At 38.3% G+C, this 22,746-nt stretch overlaps 3 protein-coding genes across 3 annotated transcripts; all 3 read left to right on the top strand.

Moving 5' to 3' along the window:
• Positions 1-171: 171 nt before the first annotated feature.
• On the top strand, positions 172-9,404 carry LOC111334438 (uncharacterized). The gene is made up of 2 exons (XM_022940174.2): positions 172-329; positions 6,704-9,404. The coding sequence occupies exon 2, from the start codon at positions 6,819-6,821 to the stop codon at positions 8,130-8,132; it is 1,314 nt and encodes a 437-aa protein (XP_022795909.2). The 5' UTR covers positions 172-329; positions 6,704-6,818; the 3' UTR covers positions 8,133-9,404.
• Positions 9,405-9,810: 406 nt separating this feature from the next.
• On the top strand, positions 9,811-15,271 carry LOC148725653 (uncharacterized). Its single transcript, XM_088731007.1, has 2 exons — positions 9,811-9,925; positions 12,154-15,271. The coding sequence occupies exon 2, from the start codon at positions 12,268-12,270 to the stop codon at positions 13,642-13,644; it is 1,377 nt and encodes a 458-aa protein (XP_088587133.1). The 5' UTR covers positions 9,811-9,925; positions 12,154-12,267; the 3' UTR covers positions 13,645-15,271.
• A 3,114-nt stretch (positions 15,272-18,385) lies between these two features.
• LOC148725652 (uncharacterized) lies at positions 18,386-22,148 on the top strand. The gene is made up of 2 exons (XM_088731002.1): positions 18,386-18,505; positions 20,397-22,148. The coding sequence occupies exon 2, from the start codon at positions 20,614-20,616 to the stop codon at positions 21,814-21,816; it is 1,203 nt and encodes a 400-aa protein (XP_088587128.1). The 5' UTR covers positions 18,386-18,505; positions 20,397-20,613; the 3' UTR covers positions 21,817-22,148.
• Positions 22,149-22,746: the final 598 nt, after the last annotated feature.

The raw sequence follows: 22,746 nt of genomic DNA, 5'->3' as shown, positions 1-22,746 counted from the left end.
AAAAGGTCTAACTTTAACTGTTCTAGAATATTCCGGGGATTTGTAATACAACTATTTTTGGTATCATAACATCACTATTACATAATAACGAAATATGGGAAAGTTCAATTAAGAGTTCTTAATGAGTCAGTATGATTAAGCGTTTCAGAAACTTCAGTCCTCAGTTCTATTTTCAGTAATTCCGTAACGGAACGCTTTCTATAAAATACGGGCACTCTATAACGGGGGCTTTGTATAAACGAAACAGAAGATTTCTAAGTTTCGCTTCGGATATGTTTTACATTTTATGTCTCATTTAAACGGGAATTACATGTAACTGTTGCATCACGGTAAGTTATGTTTGATGTCTTCATTAGGTCGTACTTCATAGGTCCACAGTGTTGGAGTTTCTAGGTCTAGTTGAAGGCTTTTAGTCACATAATTGACATAATTGACGGTAAGCGTCATACTAATTAGCTGTAGAAGGGGCGAATAGCTTTCCTCATAAACAACAGTATAACTGTCGGCAGAACTACCATCTTCCTCTGTAGATCATGTTTCCATTGTTATTCTCTAAATTATGTAGAGACGTTTCAACCGATGCTTTAATTTAACTATGCTTAAATCGAGAAGAACATGATGTGTTATTGCTTATTACCAGAACGGATCTTCAGTTTCCAGTTTAAGTATACTTTTAAGGCTTCAGGAAAAGGCCAAAATGGATCTTTTCCGTTCTTTTGCTTTCTGACTCAATACCATAACATCAAGTAGGTTTACAGACATGATCTCCACCATGGCGTGAAAATGTTTAAGAGCGCCTCAATCTACGACTAGGCCTCGTTTCATGTTTTAATGAAGATGTAAATTAATTAAACGATTTGTAACCAAATCTTTCGACTAGATAGCGTTCGAGTCTTGACAACACAGATGTTATAAAAACGAAAATTATGTCAGAATTGATGGAATGCACAGAGAATGGAGTGTGTTGTCCTCAGTGATTTTTGTATGCTAACAAAGCCGGAAACACTTTCGCTTTCCACATCTCAACCTCTGATGACTTGTTTTCATTTTTCATTTCGACTCAGTCATAGGCTCCATAGGGTTTTTGACTGCATGCGCGAGATCTGGATGTGGACAAAAATGCCAACATGCAAAACAAGCATAGCGGCTCGATGCGATCGCACGATTATTAGAACAAAAGCTTTTATCTATTGGACCCTAGGTTTTCTAGCAACTATACCCATGATGTTTATTGGCCCTCTATGCCCGAAAAAGAGGTCAACCAAAAGAACACATCAGGGTAGAGATTGCGAAATTCCCAAAAAAATCGGCATCAGATTCAAAAGCTTATACATTCGATCTTAGCGAAGTGTTATTTCATGGCGTTATGTTTTGAGAGTAAGGAAAAGGGTGACTTACTGGTGATATTTATCGCATTTCCTTCGGTACGTTTTTTGGAAAATTGGCAGTCCTAACCACATACAGTTCCTATCAAATAGCCTGTTTTTGCTAGAATCTGTCGGAGCCAATCGAATACATCTAGAAAAATGACAAATTAAAGAATATTGGCAAAGCTGTGTGGACGACCTTGAGTTCTTACCTTTTCCAAAGGTTAGACAATATCATTTCCATAATGTGGCAAAGAATATAAACATTTCACAGTACGTGGCAAAGTAAAGATATCAAGATATTTAGGTATAAAAAATTGGAACACATCTGCCTGTCATTAGAAATAATAGTGCCATGGTAACATAAGAGTAAAAATTGACGCCCAATCATGACAAAAGCTTTATTTCATCGTTAGCCGAACCAGGGAAAACTGAGAGAAATTAACTAGGTTTCCTTTCTTAACTCTCGTCTTAAAAGGAGGTTTATTCGTAAAGACTCAAGGGAACCACCTTAAGTCGATGATTGGCTTTTTCAAACTATGACAAATTTTCAGCCCATGACAAATTAAAAAAAAGACTTTCCCGAGACCTTGCACTTTCCTTAGATTTTTCTCTTTCAGGTTGTCACATAGAGCTTTGAGTACTGTTATATGCTAAATTCATTGCTTGAACCGAACTTCTATTTCCGGACACTTTGAGCTTTGAGTAAAATTTTGACCTTTTAAAGTCCCTTGAGAAATTCCTAAACCCAACCTCGTTCCAAATGTTCAATGTTTCCCCTTTTTAGGGATCACGATGAAAAAGCCCAGAGACGCGGTTGCTTCGAACCTTAACATCCCTCTAACAGAAACTTTAAACTTTAAACTTTAATGATAAATACTCCCAAAAAAAGGTTTTTCGGTACCTATTTACAAATATGAATGCTAACTATATCTGACAAGCTATTAATAAATTCTAAATTCTAACTGTCACTCGATCATTCGTTCATGGCAAGTTTCAGGACTTTCTTAAAGGCCTTTACAGATGTAACGTTTCTCAGGTCTTCGTCTAACATGTTCCACAGAGATACTGCTTTATAGGCAAAGGACCTTTGGCCGGTAGCTGATCTGAATAATGGAATGTCAATCTTCTCATTATTACGAGTTGTGCGATTATGTACAGAAGATCGTTTTTTAAACTTAGCACATAGATATTCAGGAGCTAAATTGTTGACACACTCATAAGCTATAACAGCGTCTCTGAATTTGAGTATTTTGTCAACTGGAAGCCAGTTGAGTTCATCCAGTAATGGCGTTACATGATCTAATTTCCGAGCGCCGCAGATCATGGGGATTTTGCAGGCGAAATTCTGGATGAGTTGCAGCTTTTGTATGTTCTTAGATGAGGTATTAGACCACACGGACGAACAGTAGAACATTTTGCTAATTAAATAATTAAAACTAAAGTCTCTCTATCGAAACAGTATTTCACACGGTTGATCTGAACCAGTTTAGTCAAGCAAGAAGAGACCAGGTGGGAGATATACATACCTACATAAACTTTATTTCCATTCGGATTTATGTGCCAGTATCTCCGAACATATAACTATAAACAAATGACAATAGGTTTAAAAGCGAAAGACTCATAAAACCTCATATAAAAATACTAATAATTACATACTAATCCCCACTAGATATATAACTCCTAATGGTAGATATGGGTATCATAGGTCAGATGTGAATCGATGTATACTCCTAGATCTCTTGCCGATTCGACGGCCGTGAGAGTCCTTCCAATAAATGAAACAGTTAAATTAACAGAATGTTTACTTATCATTTTGCTTAGTGCCGATCAACATGAACTTCGTTTTCCCAGGGTCTATTTACAAATCATTTGCGCAACACCAATTGGCAACATTACGCAAATCATCTTCGAGCTTGAACTTAGCTTCAATGACGTCGGCTATGGGAAAAGATAGCAAAACTTTAGAGTCATCGACGTATGACTCGAGCTGGCAGAATTGAGTAGCGTTTGGCAGAACATTTAAATAAATACAGAAGAGGAGCGGCGAAGGAATCGCTCCCTGGGGGACTCCGTGTGTGATTGGTAATGGATCTGATAACACAGAATCTATACGCTCTGATTGGATCCGATCTGAAAAGTAGCTGCGGAACCACTGAACTACGGTGGGTGAGGTACCTACAGCGGAGAGCTTCTGGAGTAACTTATGATGGCAAATACTGTCGAAAGCTTTTGAGAGGTCGAGTACGACTAATGCGCTGATTTCCTTTTTGTCCATCGTCTCTAAAATTAGATCAGTAGTATAAATATTCAAGGATGGAATGACAAACGGAATGACAAACGGTTACGTGACGTTAGGTAGGTGATAAATTGTTCTAGAACAATTTCCTCACAAATTTTAGACATAACATTAAGTAGTGACAATGGCCGATCGTTTAGAGGTTCTTCGTGATCTCCCTCTTTTAGGAGCGGAGATCTTCCTCAGCGATCTTCCTGTCTGATGGTAAAGTAGAGGTACTGAGTGAGTAGTTGATTATCTCAGTAATAGGCCCGTGTATTACTTGTAGGGCGTCTTTGAAAACTCTAGCTTTGGTTTTGTCGGGTCCGGGTCCTCTGCTTAATGTAAAGACAAGATGACACGCTTCAAAATTTCGATGCTCACGGGAGTGAACTCGAAGCAATCATCGGAAGATGATATAAGATCTGGTGTAAATGAGTTTGAAGGGATGATATTATATCCTAATGCCAGCTTTGCAACAGCTTCAGCCGTGCGACTTCCTACGGATGAAAAATATGAATTAAACACATTTGCCACACTCTTGAGGTCTTTAGACAAGTTTAGACAAGTTTCTCTTGTGTTTTCGATGAAATGTTGTTGTTGATCACTTTCTAAAGGGATCTCGAATTATTCATATTGTTTTGGACTTCTTGGTATGTATGATGTTTTTCAGCTTCAAAGAGAGTTTTTTTCACAATATTGCGGGAGGTTTTGTGTTCTGCCCAGTCGAATTCATTGCGCGTTGACAATGACAATGACAATAACTTTATTTATACTTGAATTTAAGATAGCAAATACATGCTAATATCTCCAGGTTAAATTATCTAACTTCAAAATATTTAAAATTAATCTAATTACTAACTATCTAAATACTATCTATATATAAAATACAAAATATAATTCTAAAGCAAAGGATATTAAAATATAATTTCTAAACAAGATAAAAACTAAGTAAAATTTATTCTACAGGTCGAATTTCAATTTAGAAATTTCGGATTTAAATTGACTGAAATCGTGTAGCAGTCTTATGCTATTGGGAAGAGAGTTCCATAGCTTACTGCCCTGATAGGCCAATGAGTGGAGGCCATAGCTAGTGGTATTAACCCTGGGTACCATAAGAATATTATTCCCCCTCAGATTAATCTTCCAGTTGCGTAAAGTAAATAACCTAGAAATATATTCTGGAACCAACCCATGCAAAGCTTTAAGCGTTAAGAAAAAGCGACGATGAAGACGGTTTCTTATTTTCATAAGATCCTTGATCTCTTCGGTGACAAATGGGCATGGGCGGCTGCGAATCTTGACTGTCTTTACCGGAGCGTGTGCATCAAGTACTTGGCGAAAAGCGTTATTAAAAATGTCTAACTTGCTGTTTACATCAGGTGCAGCAAACACTGAAAGTAAGGAGTCAGAATGAGACGCCAAGTCGAAGGTGAAATTTTCGGGATCATAGTTCTTATAGCTGCGCACTGTTATATAATGAGGAAAGATCTTGGGAGATTTCAGTTTCAACACAACGTAAACTGGAAGGTGGTCACTAATTGGAAAATTAATGACACCACTCTTACGAACATAAGAAGGTTCTGAGATTAAGATGACATCTAATAGTGACTCGGTGGTGGTCGTAATCCTGGTCGGTTCCTTGATTAACTGCTGTAGGTTCATTTCACGTGTGAAACTATTGATAGTTGCATACTCGTGACAAGAGCTGTCAAGCCCGTCGCAATTTAAGTCCCCAAAGATGATTATTGGCTTGTTCAACAACAAGGCTTGAGTGTAGATCGGTTTCAATGTATCTTCAAAGAAGCTTAGAGGCGTATCATCCGGGCGGTATGCTACACAGAGCACGATCGACTTGGATTTTTTAACCTGAACACTAAGCCATAGTTGATGGAAATTGCGATCTGAAATACTTGAAAAGGCTTTAATTACCTTAGACTTAAGCTCACAACGTACATAAGCACATACTCCACCTCCTCTTTTATGCAGACGATCCAAGCGAAATAGTTTGTAGCCATCAAGTTGGATCTCAGTGGATGTTATGGTGGTGTTAAGCCAAGATTCAGAGATTTTTATGATATCAAACTGTTCACGATTATCTAGTTCTTTAAGCTGAGATCGATGGGAAATATTTCGGAGGGAACGGATGTTTAAGTGAAGGATTTTGAGGCCGGATCGTGGCCTCTCTGAGACCGGAATAAAAGAACGTTCGCTGTCATCGCAAATGTTGACATTTGAACGGTTCAGTGATTGTAGATTACGCAAATTCGCTCTTCGGTTAAGGTTATTTTGTGCGATAAATCTTTCCTTATTAATAACTGGTATTTTGGTCGCTTCCTTGTTTACTCTCGTACCGCCAGACTTCCCCCTGTACTTTAAGATATTTAAATCTTTCAGTTGACGGACGAGCTGACGGACGAGTTGACGACCGCAAATGTTGACTTTGGACGGTTCAGTAATTGTAGATTACGCAAATTCGCTCTTCGGTTAAGGTTATGTTGTGCGATAAATCTTTCCTTATTAATAATTGGTTTTTGGGTCGCTTCCTTGTTTACTCTCGTACCGCCAGACTTCCCCCAGTACTTTAAGATATTTAAATCTTTCAGTTGACGGACGAGCTGAGGATTTAAGCGCTTGGCAGAAAAGTAGCTTGGTCTGAACCTCATGAGTTGGTCGCGACAATAATAACCGAGTTTTACACAGTTATCCGGTAGAGGGAGTGTGAATGAAATTCGCTGTTTGACGGCCAAATCACACGCGTTTCTGGGTAGTCATGGTGCCTTAGTTCACTTATAGATTGTAATTGAGATATTTTCCTTTCCTCAGTGTGGTGGTTGTTGTAGTTACTTGACTTTGGTACAACACGGACGCTCGATCGAAATTTGAACGCGTTTTATCATGCTATCAGTTTAGTTTGTCCTGCTAGGTGCAACTAAAGTTTGCCAAGCGGATTTTCTGATTAACCAGTTAATGTTTTCTTTTGGTTTCTTTTTTTTTTAATTATTGTATATCCGCCCATTGTTTATAATCTGTTTTTTTCTTTTTATTTTATTTTCAGGTGAACGTAAATTGTCTTCAAACGTTCCCTTATTTTGATTCACGGTTATCATCAAGTCGTACACACATTAGTAACGTTTTAATTACTGGATCACTTCCTTTCAATTGCCTGAGCAATGACAGAGCCAGTTTCTGCTCTTTCTAATGACAAGAAAATCCACCCTCACTTAGAGGGAGGGATTGTCCACGGAAATTGTGAATCCTATCAGAGGAAAGATGCAACAATAGCAACAGATCGGGATGAAGAGATGAGGCAATCCCAGAAAGTTCTGTGTATCAAGGTTTCAGGTTTTCCCATAGTCCAGACTGATTCTAACAGCACACTGTGTCAAGTACCGACTTGTAAATGTTGTAGCAAGAATTGTCCCACTTCCTCTGATGAAGAAAACGGCTCAGTCACAAAAACTCAGGAGATAGAAGAAGACAGTCAAGGCACCCCAATATTAGGCAAACTCAGCTTTGTCCTTTCGCCAATGCCAGTCATTCCAAAGCGCGGATGTATGAACACTTCCGGTTATATCAAACTTATGACAAAACTACTCGATCTACGAAGAGAAGGGAACTTTGTGGTACATGAGCAAATAATACGAGAAAAATTGGCAAAAAAATGGCCCGAAGAACCCGTCGACGTTGACATGGAAGCAAGTTTAGAGAATGCGCGCGCAAAGGCTTTTTATTACCAGAACGATGTGTCAGGTGCCAAAAGAATACTAAAACGTGTACTTAAACTGGAGCTGCAGTTGAAAAACCCGGGGATTCTTATTGGACGAGCCTTAACTCTTTTGACACCGGTATACAGGGACCAGGGCAAATTTGGAAAAGCTATGAGATGCAAGGAAAAAGCACAAAAAGTTCTTGAACTTCAGGATTCTCAAGAAGATAAAGCAGAACTGTACCAGAGTTATGGTGCACTGCTAAACTCTTTACCTCCATCGATTATAACTCGGAAAACCCGAAAAGCTGAAGCATACCAATCTTATGAACTGGCTTGTAGGTACTCTTTTAGTAACCGCGGAAGAGAATACATTAGCGTCAAAATGGCAGCTCTGTTCCTAGAGTCCTGCTCTCAGGCAGCGAACAACAACACCCACATCTGCAGGGAGGAAGTTAGGGAAGCAAAAAGGCTCCTTGATTTAGCTGAATTTTGTGATGGTACCATGCCGTTAGGGACAAAAATAAAGCATCTTCTTTTGCGTTCTGATCAGTACTGCTTTGATCAAAACATTGCTATGGCTATTGAGAAGGCTGAAGAAGCGATGGAGCTCATCAAGAGACATGGGTTTGAGCTGGAACGTGATTCTGCTAAGAAGCGCCTTAGCCGCTTGTATGATTTGCAAAGGCAAGAAAAAAAGGAACTGTTTAGTAGCGAATTATGTTCAAGTAGTGAATATCAACCTGATAGCGAGGGTGACAGCTCATGTCTGGAGTAATAAACACCAGCAATGTCGAGACCACAGCTGAGAGAGTGTGGTGATTTAGGTCTTGATGTTGACTCATGTGAATTTCAGTATTCACATGAACTGTTTTAGAGAGGATCTTGCTTAAGTGGTGGCATTTACGACAGATAGTTAAAATTTTGGCCATTTTACAGCTAACGGATAACTTCCTTCAGAATCTGTCACCATTGTCTGTTAATGATTAATTTTCATCGTTTTAAAATGCATTTTTTAGCTCGCTTTTACCATGCGGTAGAGTCAAGTAACAAGGGTTATTCCAGATCGAGCTGTTGTTGGGTTAATATCAGAAGAGTAATTTTCTTTTTTCCTACATTAGCCAAAATTCACAAGCCAAGACCACATAACAGTCTAAGAATCTGATACTTTTAAAATCACACATCGTATATAAGAAAAGGTTTCACCGTTCACTTTTTTATTTAAGACTAAGTAAGTAAGTATAACTTTATTTAAACACGAAACATTGATGAGCAAAAAGATGCTCGTTACAAAAATGTACGTGTATACTAACTAATATAACTAGAAACTATAATATGATAGATGAATAAATATCCATCAAAAAATATTATAAAAATACATGCTATATGCCCGAAATATACAAGCTAAAAATATTGCAGATTAAGGGCTAATAATATCTATTATTGAAATAACGCAGAAGCCGTGAATCAAGCGCAGAAGGTGCATTTGCAATTAACATCGGTATCCAAATTTAACTTAGTTAACTGATTTCTAAAGATAGTAACGTTTAAAATGCGTCATTTATGTTTTACGCTTGACGGCTAAACGTTTTCGCCGTTTTACGGCGCTAACCGGTTAACCCCATTGAGTCCTACTTGACAGGGTTAGATGATAATCAGTTTGACTGATGTAGTTTCTGATCTTACCAATCATTGTTCTTCAAACCAAAATAACCAAATTCGCAATGACTCCCAGATCACCAACAGCTTGTGAAGGTGCAGTATTTCTCATTGTTAAAATTAAGTCCAAGAATTTGCTGGTGATTCTTTGAATCTTTGAACTTTTGGTTTGTGCGAGTTGCAAGCAAGTCTAGTTCGTACACCAGATGAGGATGTCTATGGTGCACGCCGAAGTTTGACAGATCAGTACAGAACGATCATTCTTAAGGGTAAATAAAAAACGTTCAGCTGTTTATCATCAGCAAAAATCATACATCTTAAACCATGGACACGACTGACTGTGTAAATATAACAGTTTGAATCTTGGAATAAAGAGTTGAGTTTTATCTTACATTTCTTCTTCTCCTTCTTAGTTCCGGCTGCTCGGGGGTTGACTCGTTTTCGTTCGTTCCTAAGAAGGATTTGATGATACTGCATGGCATCGTTTAATTACAGACTATTTGTTTGTGATTTATACTGAATAGCTCCCATCTCAGCATACACTGAGATCTTCACGGCATTACTTTCCCTCTCTGTTTCTTACCCTTGGATAGCGGAAATTGTAAATATGGACAAGGCGATTCCTCTATCAGTATATACCTTTTCAATGGTCGGCTGACTGATGAGCAACACATAAACGAAAACATCTGTATGCATTGTGGTCTTGCTTTGCCGTCTCAGTCACGGCTAGTCTGCAAAGCGGAAGTTAAAACTCTTTACCAGGGTCCTCTATCTTGCTAAATGAGAAGTTTCCTGGGAACGAGAAAGTAAGTAGGTTTTGTATCGCCGAAGGGATAGGTCTGTGAGTGTTTTACACGGGAGATGTTTCACATTTCGTGCCCCATTTGAACGGATAGTACTTGTCAAAGTTGGGTAGGTTATGATTGTCGTCTTCATTAGGTCATACTTCTTAGGTACAGGAGTAGTGTTGAAGTTTATAGTTCCAGTTGACAGCTTTCATACACATACTCGGTAGAAAGCGTTGTGCTAGCTCCAATATGTGCGAAGGATCTCTTCCTAAACAAAATTACATGAAAACAAAACTGTCATCTTCAACTTAAGATCATGTAGCCGCAGTGATTATGTACAAAGGTATTAAAACCGATGCTTTAGTTCGCAATCAAAATCGAGAGGAACATGATTTTGTATACTTCTAAGACTTCAGATTAAGACCCAAAGGAATCTTTTTGTTTCTCTTGTTTTTCTGACTCATAACTGTAACATCAATAAGGTAAGATCGAGCGCCACAATCTAGAAGGCTTCATTTCATGTCTTGATTGAGAGATAAATTAATTAGGAGATTTGTAACCAAGTCTTTAGCGCTCGAATCCTTGCAACACAGACGCGATAATGATGAAAAATTTACAGATGAAGTAATAAGGATATTCGTAACCAAGTCTTTAACGCTCGAATCCTTGCAACACAGTCGCGATAATGATGAAAAATTTACAAATGAAGTAAGAAGGAGATTTGTAACCAAGTCTTTAGCGCTCGAATCCTTGCAACACAGACGTGATAACGATGAAAACTTTAGAGTTGAATTAATTAGGAGATTCGTAACCAAGTCTTTAGCACTCGAATCCTTGCAACACAGACGCGATAATGATGAAAAATTTACAAATGAAGTAAGAAGGAGATTTGTAACCAAGTCTTTAGCGCTCGAATCCTTGCAACACAGACGTGATAACGATGAAAACTTTAGAGTTAAATTAATTAGGAGATTCGTAACCAAGTCTTTAGCGCTCGAATCCTTGCAACACAGACGCGATAACGATGAAAAGCTACAAATGAAGTAATAAGGAGATTTGTAACCAACGGTCTTTAGCGCTCGAATCCTTGCAACACAGACGCGATAACGATTAAAAATTTAGGGATCAATTAATTAGGAGATTCATAACCAAGTCTTTAGCGCTCGAATCCTTGCAACACAGACGCGATAACGATGAAAAATTTACACATGAAGTAATAAGGAGATTTGTAACCAACTTTCTTTAGCGCTCGAATCCTTGCAACACAGACGCGATAACGATTAAAAATTTAGAGATGAATTAATTAGGAGATTCGTAACCAAGTCTTTAGCGCTCGAATCCTTACAAAACAGACGCGATAAAGATGAATAATTTACAAACTGAATGAAGTAATAAGGAGATTTGTAACGGACGGTCTTTAGCGTTAGAATCGTTACAACAGAGACGCGATAACGATGAAAAATTTGTCAGAACTGATGGAATACGCAGAAAGTGTAGCGCATTTTATCATGATCCAATGATTTTGACATGTTAACAAAGAAACACTTTTTCCTTCCATGGCTGAGTCACTCGTGACCTTCGATCCGGTCACAGAAGGTTTTAGTCAATTTAGGTCCATTTTTTAATCAGGTTTTAGAAATATGCATCCTGTTCTAAAACTTTTTTTCTCGGTCCATAACAAATTAAAAAACACGGAATGGAAGGATCCAACTTAACTTTCAAAACTTTTTAGCCCACTAATTTTGAAACTTTCCCGGAACGCTACACTTTCTTTAGCTTTCAGTTTGTCTTACAAAGAGCTTTGACTATTGTTATATGTGAGATAAATAAGATCTAGTTTTCTATTTCCGGGCACTTTGACTTTTTAGTACAATGTTCATCCATCTAAAATCCTTGGAGAAAGTCCTACATCCAACCAAGTTCCAAAGGTTTAATCTTTCCCCTTTCTCGTTAGGGATCATGATAAAAAATAGTCAGAAACGCAGTTGCTTCGAACCTTATATCTGTCTGAAATTTTAGAGTCGAAAGTGATTTGGATTGGACCGTTTTGCTCTACTTCGCTCTGTGATTGGATTAGAAAACACGCGCTACTTTCGTCTAATCGAACGCGTTTCTGGGTAGTCAGGGTGCCTAAGTACGCCTATAGATTCTAGTTGAGATATTTTTCCTTTCCTCAGTGTGGTGGTTGTTATGATTTCTTGACTTTGATATAACATGGAACCTCGATCGAACTATAATGCTCAGTTTTGCTTGTCCTGTTAGGTGCGACTGAGATCACTTTGCCAAGAGGGTTTTCTGATTACCAGAGCACATTGTTTAAAACCAGTTTTTGTCTTTTTATTTCATTTTCAGGTGAATGCAAATTGTCTTCAAAAATTCCTGTATTTTGGCTCACGATTATCGGAAAGTAGAGCTCACATTATTGAGAAACGTGGCGCCATAACCTTTCTTTCAATTGCCTAATCAATGGCTACCCAGGAAAGTCTTTTTTGCGAAGTTTTTCCCAGAGAATTAAAGGAGGATTTTTCTGAGAATTTAATAGTTGGAGAGCTTACTCGAGAGCCAGTTTGTACTCTTTCTAGCGACGAAAACATGAACCTCCACTTAGAAGGAGAAATCATCTACGGAAATTATGAATCCCATCACAGGAATACTACAGAAAAAGCAACAGATCAAGATAAAGAGATTAGTATAAAGGTTTCAGGTTTTCCCATACTCCAGATTGGTTCTAACAGCACACTGTGTCAAGTACCGACTTGTAAATGTTGTAGCAAGACTTGTCCCACTTCCTCTGATGAAGAAAATGACCCAGTCACAAAAATTCAGGAGATAGAAGACAGTCGGACGACCCCAATATTAGGCAAGCTTAGCTTTGTCCTTTCGCCAATGCCAGTCATTCCAAAGCGCGGATGTATGAACACTTCCGTTTATATTGAACTTATGACAGAACTACTCAATCTACGAAGAGAAGGGAACTTTGTGGTACATGAGCAAAAGATTAGAGAAAATTTGGCAAGAAAGTCGCCCGAAGAACCCGTAGATGTTGACATGGAAGCAAGTTTACAGATTAGTCGCGCAATGGCCTTCTTTTTCCAAAACAATGTAACAGGTGCCAAAAGAATACTAAAACATGTACTTAAACTGGAGCCGCAGTTGAAAAACCCGGGGATTCTTATTGGACGAGCCTTAAATCTTTTGACACCGGTGTACAGGGACCAGGGCAAATTTGGAATAGCTATGAGATGCAAGGAAAAAGCACAAAAAGTTCTTGAACTTCAGGATTCTCACGAAGATAAAGCAGAACTGTACCAGAGTTATGGTGCACTGCTAAACTCTTTACCTACATCGAATATAACTCGGGAAACCCGAAAAGCTGAAGTGTATCAATCTTATGAACTGGCTTGTAGGTACTATTTAGATAATCGAGAAAGAGAATACATTACCGTCAAAATGGCAGCTCTGTTCTTAGAGTCCTGCTCTCAGGCAGCGAACAACAACACCCACATCTGCAGGGAGGAAGTTAGGAAAGCAAAAAGGCTCCTTGATTTAGCTGAATTTTGTGATGGTACCATGCCGTTAGGGACAAAAATAAAGCATCTTCTTTTGCGTTCTGATCAGTACTGCTTTGAACAAAACATTGCTATGGCTATTGAAAAGGCTAAAGAAGCGATAGGGCTCATCGACAGACATGGGTTTGAGCTGGAACGTGATTCTGCTGAGAAGCGCCTTAGCCGCTTGTATGATTTGCAAAGGCAAGAAAAAAAGGAACCGTGTAGTAGCGAATTATGTTCAAGTAGTGAATATCAACCTGATAGCGAGGGTGACAGCTCATGTCTGGAGTGATAAACACCGGCGATGTTGAGACCACAGCTGAGAGAGCGCGGGGATTTAGGTCTTGATGTTGACTGATGTGAATTTCAGTATCAACATGAACTGTTTTAGCGAGGATCTTACTTAAGTGGCATTTACGACAGGTAGTTAAAATTTTGGCCATTTACGGCTAACGGTTAATTTCCTTCTGTCACCATTGTCTGTTATAAGTGGTGATCCTCTCAGATGGTTTGAAAGTTACTTGTACAATCGAAATCAGGTTGTCAAAATTGGGGATACTATATCTAGTAGTCAGACCATTATTTGTTGTATACCTCAAGGGTCAACTTCGGGACCATTGTTATTTTTGCTCTATATTAATGACTTACCAAACTGTTCAAGCAAACTATCCTTCCGAATCTTTGCTGATGACACTAATATGTTCTATACAAGTAATAATCTGCGTAGCCTAGAGTCTGTCATGAACGAAGAATTTAAGTTAGTAGCTAAGTACTGTGCTACAAACAAATTATCTATAAACTTTTCAAAGACAAATTACATCCTAGTCTCATCCTCAAGATTAAGTGGAAGTATAAATGTAAATAACATTAAGATCCAAAGCCAAATAAAATACCTGGGTGTGTATATTGATCAACACTTACACTTGGGACCTCAGATTAAACATATTAACAATAAATTAGCAAAAAATATCGGAATTATTACTAAATTGAGATACTATATAAATCTGCATACTCTGATACAATTGTATTGCTCTTTCATCTCTCCCTATCTGACCTATGCTATCACTAGTTGGGGAAGTGCTTGCAAAACTAGTCTAAATAAAATCAGAACTAAGCAAAATAAATGCGTTCGTTCAATTTTTTCTGCACACAATAGAGAGAATGCCACGCCTTATTATCATTTATTGGATATCCTAACAATTGATAATATTTTCAAACTAAAAGTAGCACCCTTTGCACATAAAATTATAAACAATCCAACAGGCATCCCAGCAATTTTTTCTGGAACTCTACCTCTGGCTTCTGACTTCCATAGCCATTACACTAGATTTGTTTCTAACCTTAACTTCCATAGGCCTCTAATACATAATAATTATGGAGCTTCTACTTTTACTTTCATTGCATCGAAAATATGGGAGACTATTCCACTGCATCTAAAAAAAATTTTATTTTCGCTTCTCCAAACAATTCAAGCTATATCTGCTAACTTCGCAATCTACTTCTTAGAATGCATTGATTTAGTTTACTTTAGTTTCTTTGTTCTTAGTCTTTGTTCTTTTGATTCAATATATAAAAAAAAAATTATATCTCCTTCTTTTAACTTAATCAAATTTTTATTTATTTATTTACTTATTTACTCACTTCTCTATTCTCTTTGTTTATAATACTAATTGTGTATAAATACCTTGGTTAGTGTAAATATAGAATTAAAGTAAAGTAAGTCTTGTGTAAATGTTAAGATACACCAGTTAATTATACGTGACAGTGGCCAACTCGAAAGCTATGCTACTTTGGTCACTGTGCACATTTTACTTTTGATTATTGATGCAATTTACTGTTTTTTATATATTCTGACTTTTATAATCTGTAGTAACCTCTTGAAATAGTGCGAATAAAGAGTTTCTTTCCTTTCCTAATGATTAATTTTCACTGTTTTAAAATGCATTTTTTAGCTCGCTTTTACCATTAGAGTCAAGTAACAAGGGTTATTCCAGATCGAGCTGTTGTTGGGTTAATATCAGAAGAGTAATTTTCTTTTTTCCTACATTAGCCAAAATTCACAAGCCAAGACATATAACAGTCTAAGAATCTGGTACTTTTAAAATCACACATCGTGTATAAGAAAAGTTTTCACCGCATGACGAGCTTTATACGACTTTGAATTTCTTGACCCCTACCGATTTTGCGCTATTAAATAGCGCAAAGTCAGAGGGGGTCTAATTTTTCTCCACGTAGCATCTCTGCTGGGCAAAAATTTAATGAAGGATTTTCACAAGAAAGGTGTTGAGAAGTGAGGTTCGGCACATGGCTATCTATCAACGTCAGTCTAGACAACATTACGATCGAGGTAAGTATCGAGTACGCTCTGCGCATGACAAAATGTAGAAAATGCATCTTCTTAACGTAAACAAAAATTACGAAACAGACGCCTATATTGAAGTGTGCGTCGTTTCCTTTATGTCGAGCCAAGCAGGAGCACTTTTAGTAAAGAAAACTTTGAGAAAAAGTAAGAATTATAAGTACGAACCTACGAAAGAATTATTAGCTAGTACGAACATAGGAGTTCTTAAAGCCATTAATCAATCGATCGATGATACAGCGCGCGATATTTGCTGTTCTTATCAGAGTAGGAAAACTGTAACTTTGATACCTAGCAGAGCGTTTTATTTCGTGGTTCCTGCTTATACATTCAACAGTTACCTAAAGCCAGCTGAAAGATGCTACAAATTAACATGCGAGAGGGTCAATGTGGCGAAAAAAAGTTAATTTGAATTTTTTTCTCCCAGTAAAAAGGTTCAGCTATTCCAAAACTGGAAATATATATATATTTTCTAAAACTGGCCTCTTGGCTGGATTGAGGTGCACTGCATTCTGAAGTACTAAGGATAAGGCTTCCATCTCTTATTTTTGTAAATATTATTCGCCATAATTCCCAGACTAAAAATGTCATTAGCGACACTTAGTCCATGCTGTCCCCCTCTCAACGAGTTCTCCTTCATCGACATGCTTCTCATTAAGGACCTCTGCCTCTGTATTTTTTCGCCTGCGGCGATCTGCGATCCTAGCTTACCTCTTTTCTTTCTATCTTTTCGTCTTTGCTTTTGCTTCTTGATTCGCTCTTTGTGAATTAGCCTCTCCTGCTCGTCGCTTTCGTCTTCTTAAAGAAATCGACAACGCACGAATAACTCGAAGTCGAACGCAACGCAAAGTCGCTAAAAACTCGGAAAGTGACTCCTCTTTATTCAGGTATTTCATTAAGTCAACTTAACTGGAGAAAAATGCTGCTTTTGTGCTCTTTTTGAAGAACACGTTATAACTTGAGACGGAGATCGCTAAATTGCTGTGGAAACTTGACTGCGAAAGAGAATCACTATTTAGATCTGGGTAGTGACCTGGAAATAATGGTAAATCTCATTATCTACCGCCGGCTTGAATACACGTATCCCTTGTCGTGGCTTTCATATAATGAATCTCCGGTTTGAAACATACGCGTTTGAAACTCATGCCGGAAAGTTGGTTCTTCCGCTCCAAGAGCGTGAATGGCTGGACACGAAAACGGTGCTCACTAACTATGGCAGAAATCTACTTTACAAATTGCCAATTATGCGCGGAACACATGACAACAAGAAGGGCGTTAGAAAAGCATTACAACCAGAAGCATCCCTGTTATGATACTCCACATAGTATCGTCTTTCCTAACTTGGGAAGTAAGCACTATCCCTTTCTATGTCATGTACTTTTTGTTACCAGGCAACGAACAACACTGGTGTATGTTTTGAGACCGAAAGAAGATCAAATAGCGTAATTCAAATGGCGACTGAGGTTATATATGCCCAGGAAATACAAGTCAGGGCTACAAGTCATCCTGAGGCCGTCTTATAGCACTTCAGTGAGAAGAGCGTTACTTTAGTGTTTCTTAAAAATATTTTTATCATAACATCATCAAATTTTATTGTACTTTGTACGGCTCTGTGGACTTGAAATGTGTCATTTATTTTTACGCTTGACGGCTAAACTTTTTCGCCGTTTTACGGCGCTAACCGGTTAACCCCATTGAGTCCTACTTGACAGGGTTAGATGATAATCAGTTTGACTGATGTAGTTTCTGATCTTACCAATCAGCGTTCTTCAAAGCAAAATAACCAAATTCGCAATGACTCTCAGATCACCAACAGCTTGTGAAGGCGCAGTATTTCTCATTGTTAAAATTAAGTCCAAGAATTTGTTGGTGATTCTTTGCAAACCACGATGTTACATGTAGAACTTTTGGTTTGTGCGAGTTGCAAGCAAGTCTAGTTCGTACACCAGATGAGGATGTCTATGATGCACGCCGAAGTTTGGCAAATCAGTACAGAACGATCATTCTTAGGGTCAATAAAAAACGTTCAGCTCAGTGTTTATCATCAGCAAACAACCGTCATACATCTTAAACCATGGACAACCGCCTCTAAAGGTGCAAAGGACAATGCGAGTACAAACATTAGAGGCCCCAGCACTAACCCTTTGGGTACGCCAGAAAGCAGCTTTTCCTCACGGAGACGATGACACATCTATAGTTCTGACTATATGACTATGTAAATATAATAGTTTGAATCTTGGAATAAAGAGTTGAGTTTTATCTTACACTTCTTCTTGTCTTTCTTAGTTCCGGCTGCTCTGGGGTTGACTCGTTTTCGTTCATTCCTAAGAAGGATTTGATAATACTGCATGGCATCATTTAATTTCAGACTATTTGCTTGTGATTTGTTTATTTTATAATGAATAGCTCCCGTCTCAGCATACACTGAGATCTTCATGGCATTACTTTCCCTCTCTGTTTCTTGCCCTTGGATAGCGGAAATTGTAAATATGGACAAGGCGATTCCTTTATCAGTATATACCTTTTCAATGGTCGGCTGACTGATGAGCAACACATAGACGAAAACATATGTATGCATTGCGGTCTGGCTTTGCCGTCTCAATCACGGCGAGTCTGCAAAGCGGAAGTTAAAACTCTTTACCAGGGTCCTCTATTTTGCTAAACGAGAAGTTCCCTGAGAACGAGGAAAGAAGGAAGTTTTGTATCCACGAAGTGATAGGCCAGTGAGTGTTTCACACAAGAGATGTTTCACATTTTGTGCCCCATTTGAACGGATAGTACCTGTCAAAGTTGGGTAGGTTATGATTGTCGCCTTCATTAGGTCATACTTCTTAGGTCTACGGTAGTAGTATTGAAGTTTATAGTTCCAGCTGACAGCTTTCATTCACATACTTGGTAGAAAGCGTTGTGCTAGCTCCAATACGAGTGAATGATCTCCTCCTAAACAAAATTATATGACTGTCGACATGAAAACAAAACTGTCATCTTCAATTTAAGATCATGTAGCCGCAATGTTCCCCAATTATGTGCAAAGGTATTAAAACCAATGCTTTAGTTCGCAATCAAAATCGAGAGGAACATGATGTTTAATTGCTGTCTGACAGGAAGGAATGTTCAGTGTCCATAACTCCCAGTTTGTATACTTTTAAGACTTCAGACTAAGACCAGAAGGGATCTTTTGGTTTCTCTTGTTTTTCTGACTCAAAACCGTAACATCAAGTAGGTAAGGTCGATCGCCACAATCTATAAAGCTTCGTTTCATGTCTTGATTGAGAGATAAATTAATTAGGAGATTTGTAACCAAGTCTTTAGCGCTCGAATCCTTGCAACACAGACACGATAACGATGAAAAATTTAGAGATGAATTAATTAGGAGATTCGTAACCAAGTCTTTAGCGTTCGAATCCTTACAACACAGACGCGATAACATGAAAACTTTAGAGATAAATTAATTAGGAGATTTGTAACCAAGTCTTAAGCGTTCGAATCCTCACAACACAGACGCGATATAAAATGATGAATAATTTGTCAGAACTGATGGAATACGTAGAAAGTGTAGCGCATTTTATCATGATCCAATGATTTTGACATGTTAACAAAGAAACACTTCCTCCAGTCCTTCCATAGCTGTCACTCGTGACCTTCCATCCGGTCACAGAAGGTTTTAGTCAATGTTGAGCCTTTTAATTTAGAAATATGCATCCGTTCTAAAACTTTTTTTCTCGGCCCATAGCAAATTAAAAACACAGAATGGAAGAATCCAACCTAACCTTCAAAACTTTTTAGCACCCTAATTTTGAAAATTTCCCGGGACGCTGCACTTTCTTTTACTTTTAGTTTGTCTTACAAAGAGCTTTGACTATTGTTATATGTGAGATAAATAAGATCTAGTTTTCTATTTCCGGGCACTTTGACTTTTTAGTACAATGTTCATCCATTTAAAATCCTTGGGGAGAGTCCTACATCCAACCAAGTTCCAAAGGTTTAATCTTCTGAAATTTTAGCCGGGTCGAAAGTGATTCGGATTGGACCCTTTTGCTCTACTTCGCTCTATGATTGGGTTAGAAACCACGCGCTACTTTCTCGTCCAATCGAACGCGTTTCTGGGTGGTCAGGATGCCTAGGTTTAGAATTTAAGTGAACTCATTCGCCACGGGAATGGAAGGAGAAAGGAACAAAACTTTTGTCCCAATTGACACCTAACCCCTTTGTAACCCACCCATCCCACCCCAGGGGAGGACATCCCCAGGGGAGGACACAGTAATCTCGTGTGTGGGAAATTAACGTCTCCTACCCCAACCCTGCAGGAGACGGGACCTCCATTTGTTTGTCCCTATCCGAGAAGACTAGACTATCTAACCATTTCTTGATGTTATAGAAAGGTAGCATATTCTTCTCAATTATTTTAAGACCTTGAGTGTTGGTCCGGCCTTGAGCTAACTGGGAAGCGGTCGAGTACGCCAATAGATTCTAGTCGAGATATTTTTCCTTTGCTCAGTGCGGTGGTAGTTCTGATTTCTTGAATTTGATATAACCATGATGATAATATGGAACCTCGATCGAACTACAATGCTCATTTTTGCTTGTCCTGTTAGGTGCGACTGAGGTCACTTTGCTGAGCGGGTTTCGTGATTACAAGAGTACATTGTTTAAAACCAGTTTTTGTCTTTTTATTTCATTTTCAGGTGAATGTAAATTGTCTTAAAAAATTCCTGTATTTTTGATTCACGATTATCGGAAAGTAGAGCTCATTTTTCTCAGAGAATTAAAAGAGGATTTTTCTAAGAATTTAACAGTTGGAGAGCTTACTCGAGAGCCAGTTTCAGTACTCATTCTAGCGACGAAAACGTTCACCTCTACTTAGAAGGAGAAATCACCTACGGAAATTGTGAATCCCATCACATGGATAGTACAGAAAAAGCAAGAGATCGGGATGAAGAGATGAGGAAATACCAAAAAGTTCTGTGTATCAAGTTTGCAGGTTTTTCCATAATTCAGAGTGGTTTCAAAAGTCGCGCACTGTGTTGTAGCAAGAATTGTCCCACTTCATCTGATGAAGAAAACGGTCCGGTCACAAAAACTCAAGAGGGAAAAGAAAACAGTGAAGGCACCCAAGTCGACTCAATATTAGGCAAACTCAGCACTGTCCATTCTCCGATGCCAGTGATTCCGAAGCGCGGATGCATGAATTTTTCCAGTTATATCGTACTGATAACAAAACTACATGATCTTCAAGATAAAGGGAATTTTGTGGCACATGACCAAATAATACGAGAACAGTTAGAAAGAAAGTCGCCCGAAGATGTTGACATGGAAGTAAGTTTACAAATTGAGCGCGCAATGGCCTTTTATTTCCAGAACAATGTCAAAGATGCCAAAAGAATACTAAAATTTGTACTGAAACTGGAGCCGCAGTTGAAAAACCCGGGGATTCTAACTGGACGAGCCTTGAATCTTTTGACAGCGGTGTACAAGCGTCAAAGCAAATTTGGAAATGCCATGAGATGCGTCCAAGAGGCACAAATGGCTCTTGAACTTCAGGATTCTCGTGAAGATAAAGCGGAATTGTATCATAGTTATGGCGCACTGCTTAACTCTTTACCTCCTGCGAATATATCTCGGGACACTCGAAAAACTAAAGCTTACAAATCTTATGAGCTAGCATGTCAGTACACCGTAAACAACCGAGAATACATTAACGTCAAAATGGCAGCTCTGCTCCTAAAGTCCTGCTCTCAGGCAGCGAACAACAACGCCCACATCTGTAAGGAGGACGTTATGAAAGCAAAAAGGCACCTTGATTTAATTGAAGTTAGAACGGCTGATGGCAACATGGCGTTAGGGACACAAATTAAGCATCTTCTTTTGCGGTCTGATCAGTACTGCTTTGAACAAAACATTGCTATGGCCATTGAAAAGGCTGAAGAAGCGAGGGAACTTATCCACAGATATCGATTTGAACTGGAACGTGATTCTGCCGAGAAGCGCATTAGCCGCTTGTCTGATATGCGAAGGCAAGAAAAAAGAGAATGGGTTTGTAGCGAATGGTGTTCAAGTAGTGAATATCAACCTGATAGCGAGGGTGACAGCTCATGTCTGGAGTAATAAACACCAGCAATGTCGAGACCACTGCTGAGAGAGCGCGGGAATCAGTTTGGCTACCGGTTGTAGTTTTTGCTTTCATTGATTTTTCACTAGTTTTTTAATTCACTTTAATTCACTTTAATTCTTAATTGATGATATTTTTCTATCACTATCATTGTAAAGCGCCGCTGGATCTTTGAGAAACGTTGCGTTATATAAGCTCTGTATCGTATTTTATTGTATTGTATTGTATTGTATTGTATTGTATTGTATTGTATTGTATTGTATTGTACCGGTTAATTTCTCTCTGTTACCGTGAACAGAAGTGTTAAAAATGATCATTTGAAAGGTTATTGATCAAATTTAATTGTTCCAGATGATTTATGGGCTAAAGTTAAAAATAATAGAGAAAAGAAACATGGCGAATTATAGTACAGACGAACCTCCGGAAGAAAAAATCATTTTCTTGAAAAATGCGTTAGAACCAAAATATCAAACTACTGCTCAGTTGCTGGGAGAGCATGCGAAACTCTCCTCAAGCCGACGAAAACGCTTTTGTTACAATATCGGTCAGGAATCACATCACATGCCTTATCCTCTTCGGGCGAACAATGATGAAGGGATCATATCTTTGAATCAGAACCGTCTCAAACATGAACTCGTGATATAAAAATAATTCAGTTTCTAATTGTTTTGGGAAAATGTGTCTTGCATCAGCAAACTATCCGAGGAATCCCCAGCGTCACTTTGACCGAATAGAATTAAAGTCACGCAACGATCTGAGGGTATACGCTATTGTTTGATTTTAAAACTACCAAAAAAAAAACAAAAAACAAAGAGATATAAATGTAGAGGTTTCATTGTTATAAATTACAAGAAAAGCAAAGTAAATTCTTAAATCCCCGGGTTAACCAATAAAAAAAGTTCGAAAAAAGTCCCATCGAAGCCAAT

Source organism: Stylophora pistillata, chromosome 8 (assembly GCF_964205215.1).
Source record: "Stylophora pistillata chromosome 8, jaStyPist1.2, whole genome shotgun sequence".
Taxonomy (NCBI): domain Eukaryota; kingdom Metazoa; phylum Cnidaria; class Anthozoa; order Scleractinia; family Pocilloporidae; genus Stylophora; species Stylophora pistillata.
The sequence above is the reverse complement of the archived record's forward strand: the minus strand, read 5'-3'. Positions and strand labels throughout refer to the sequence as shown.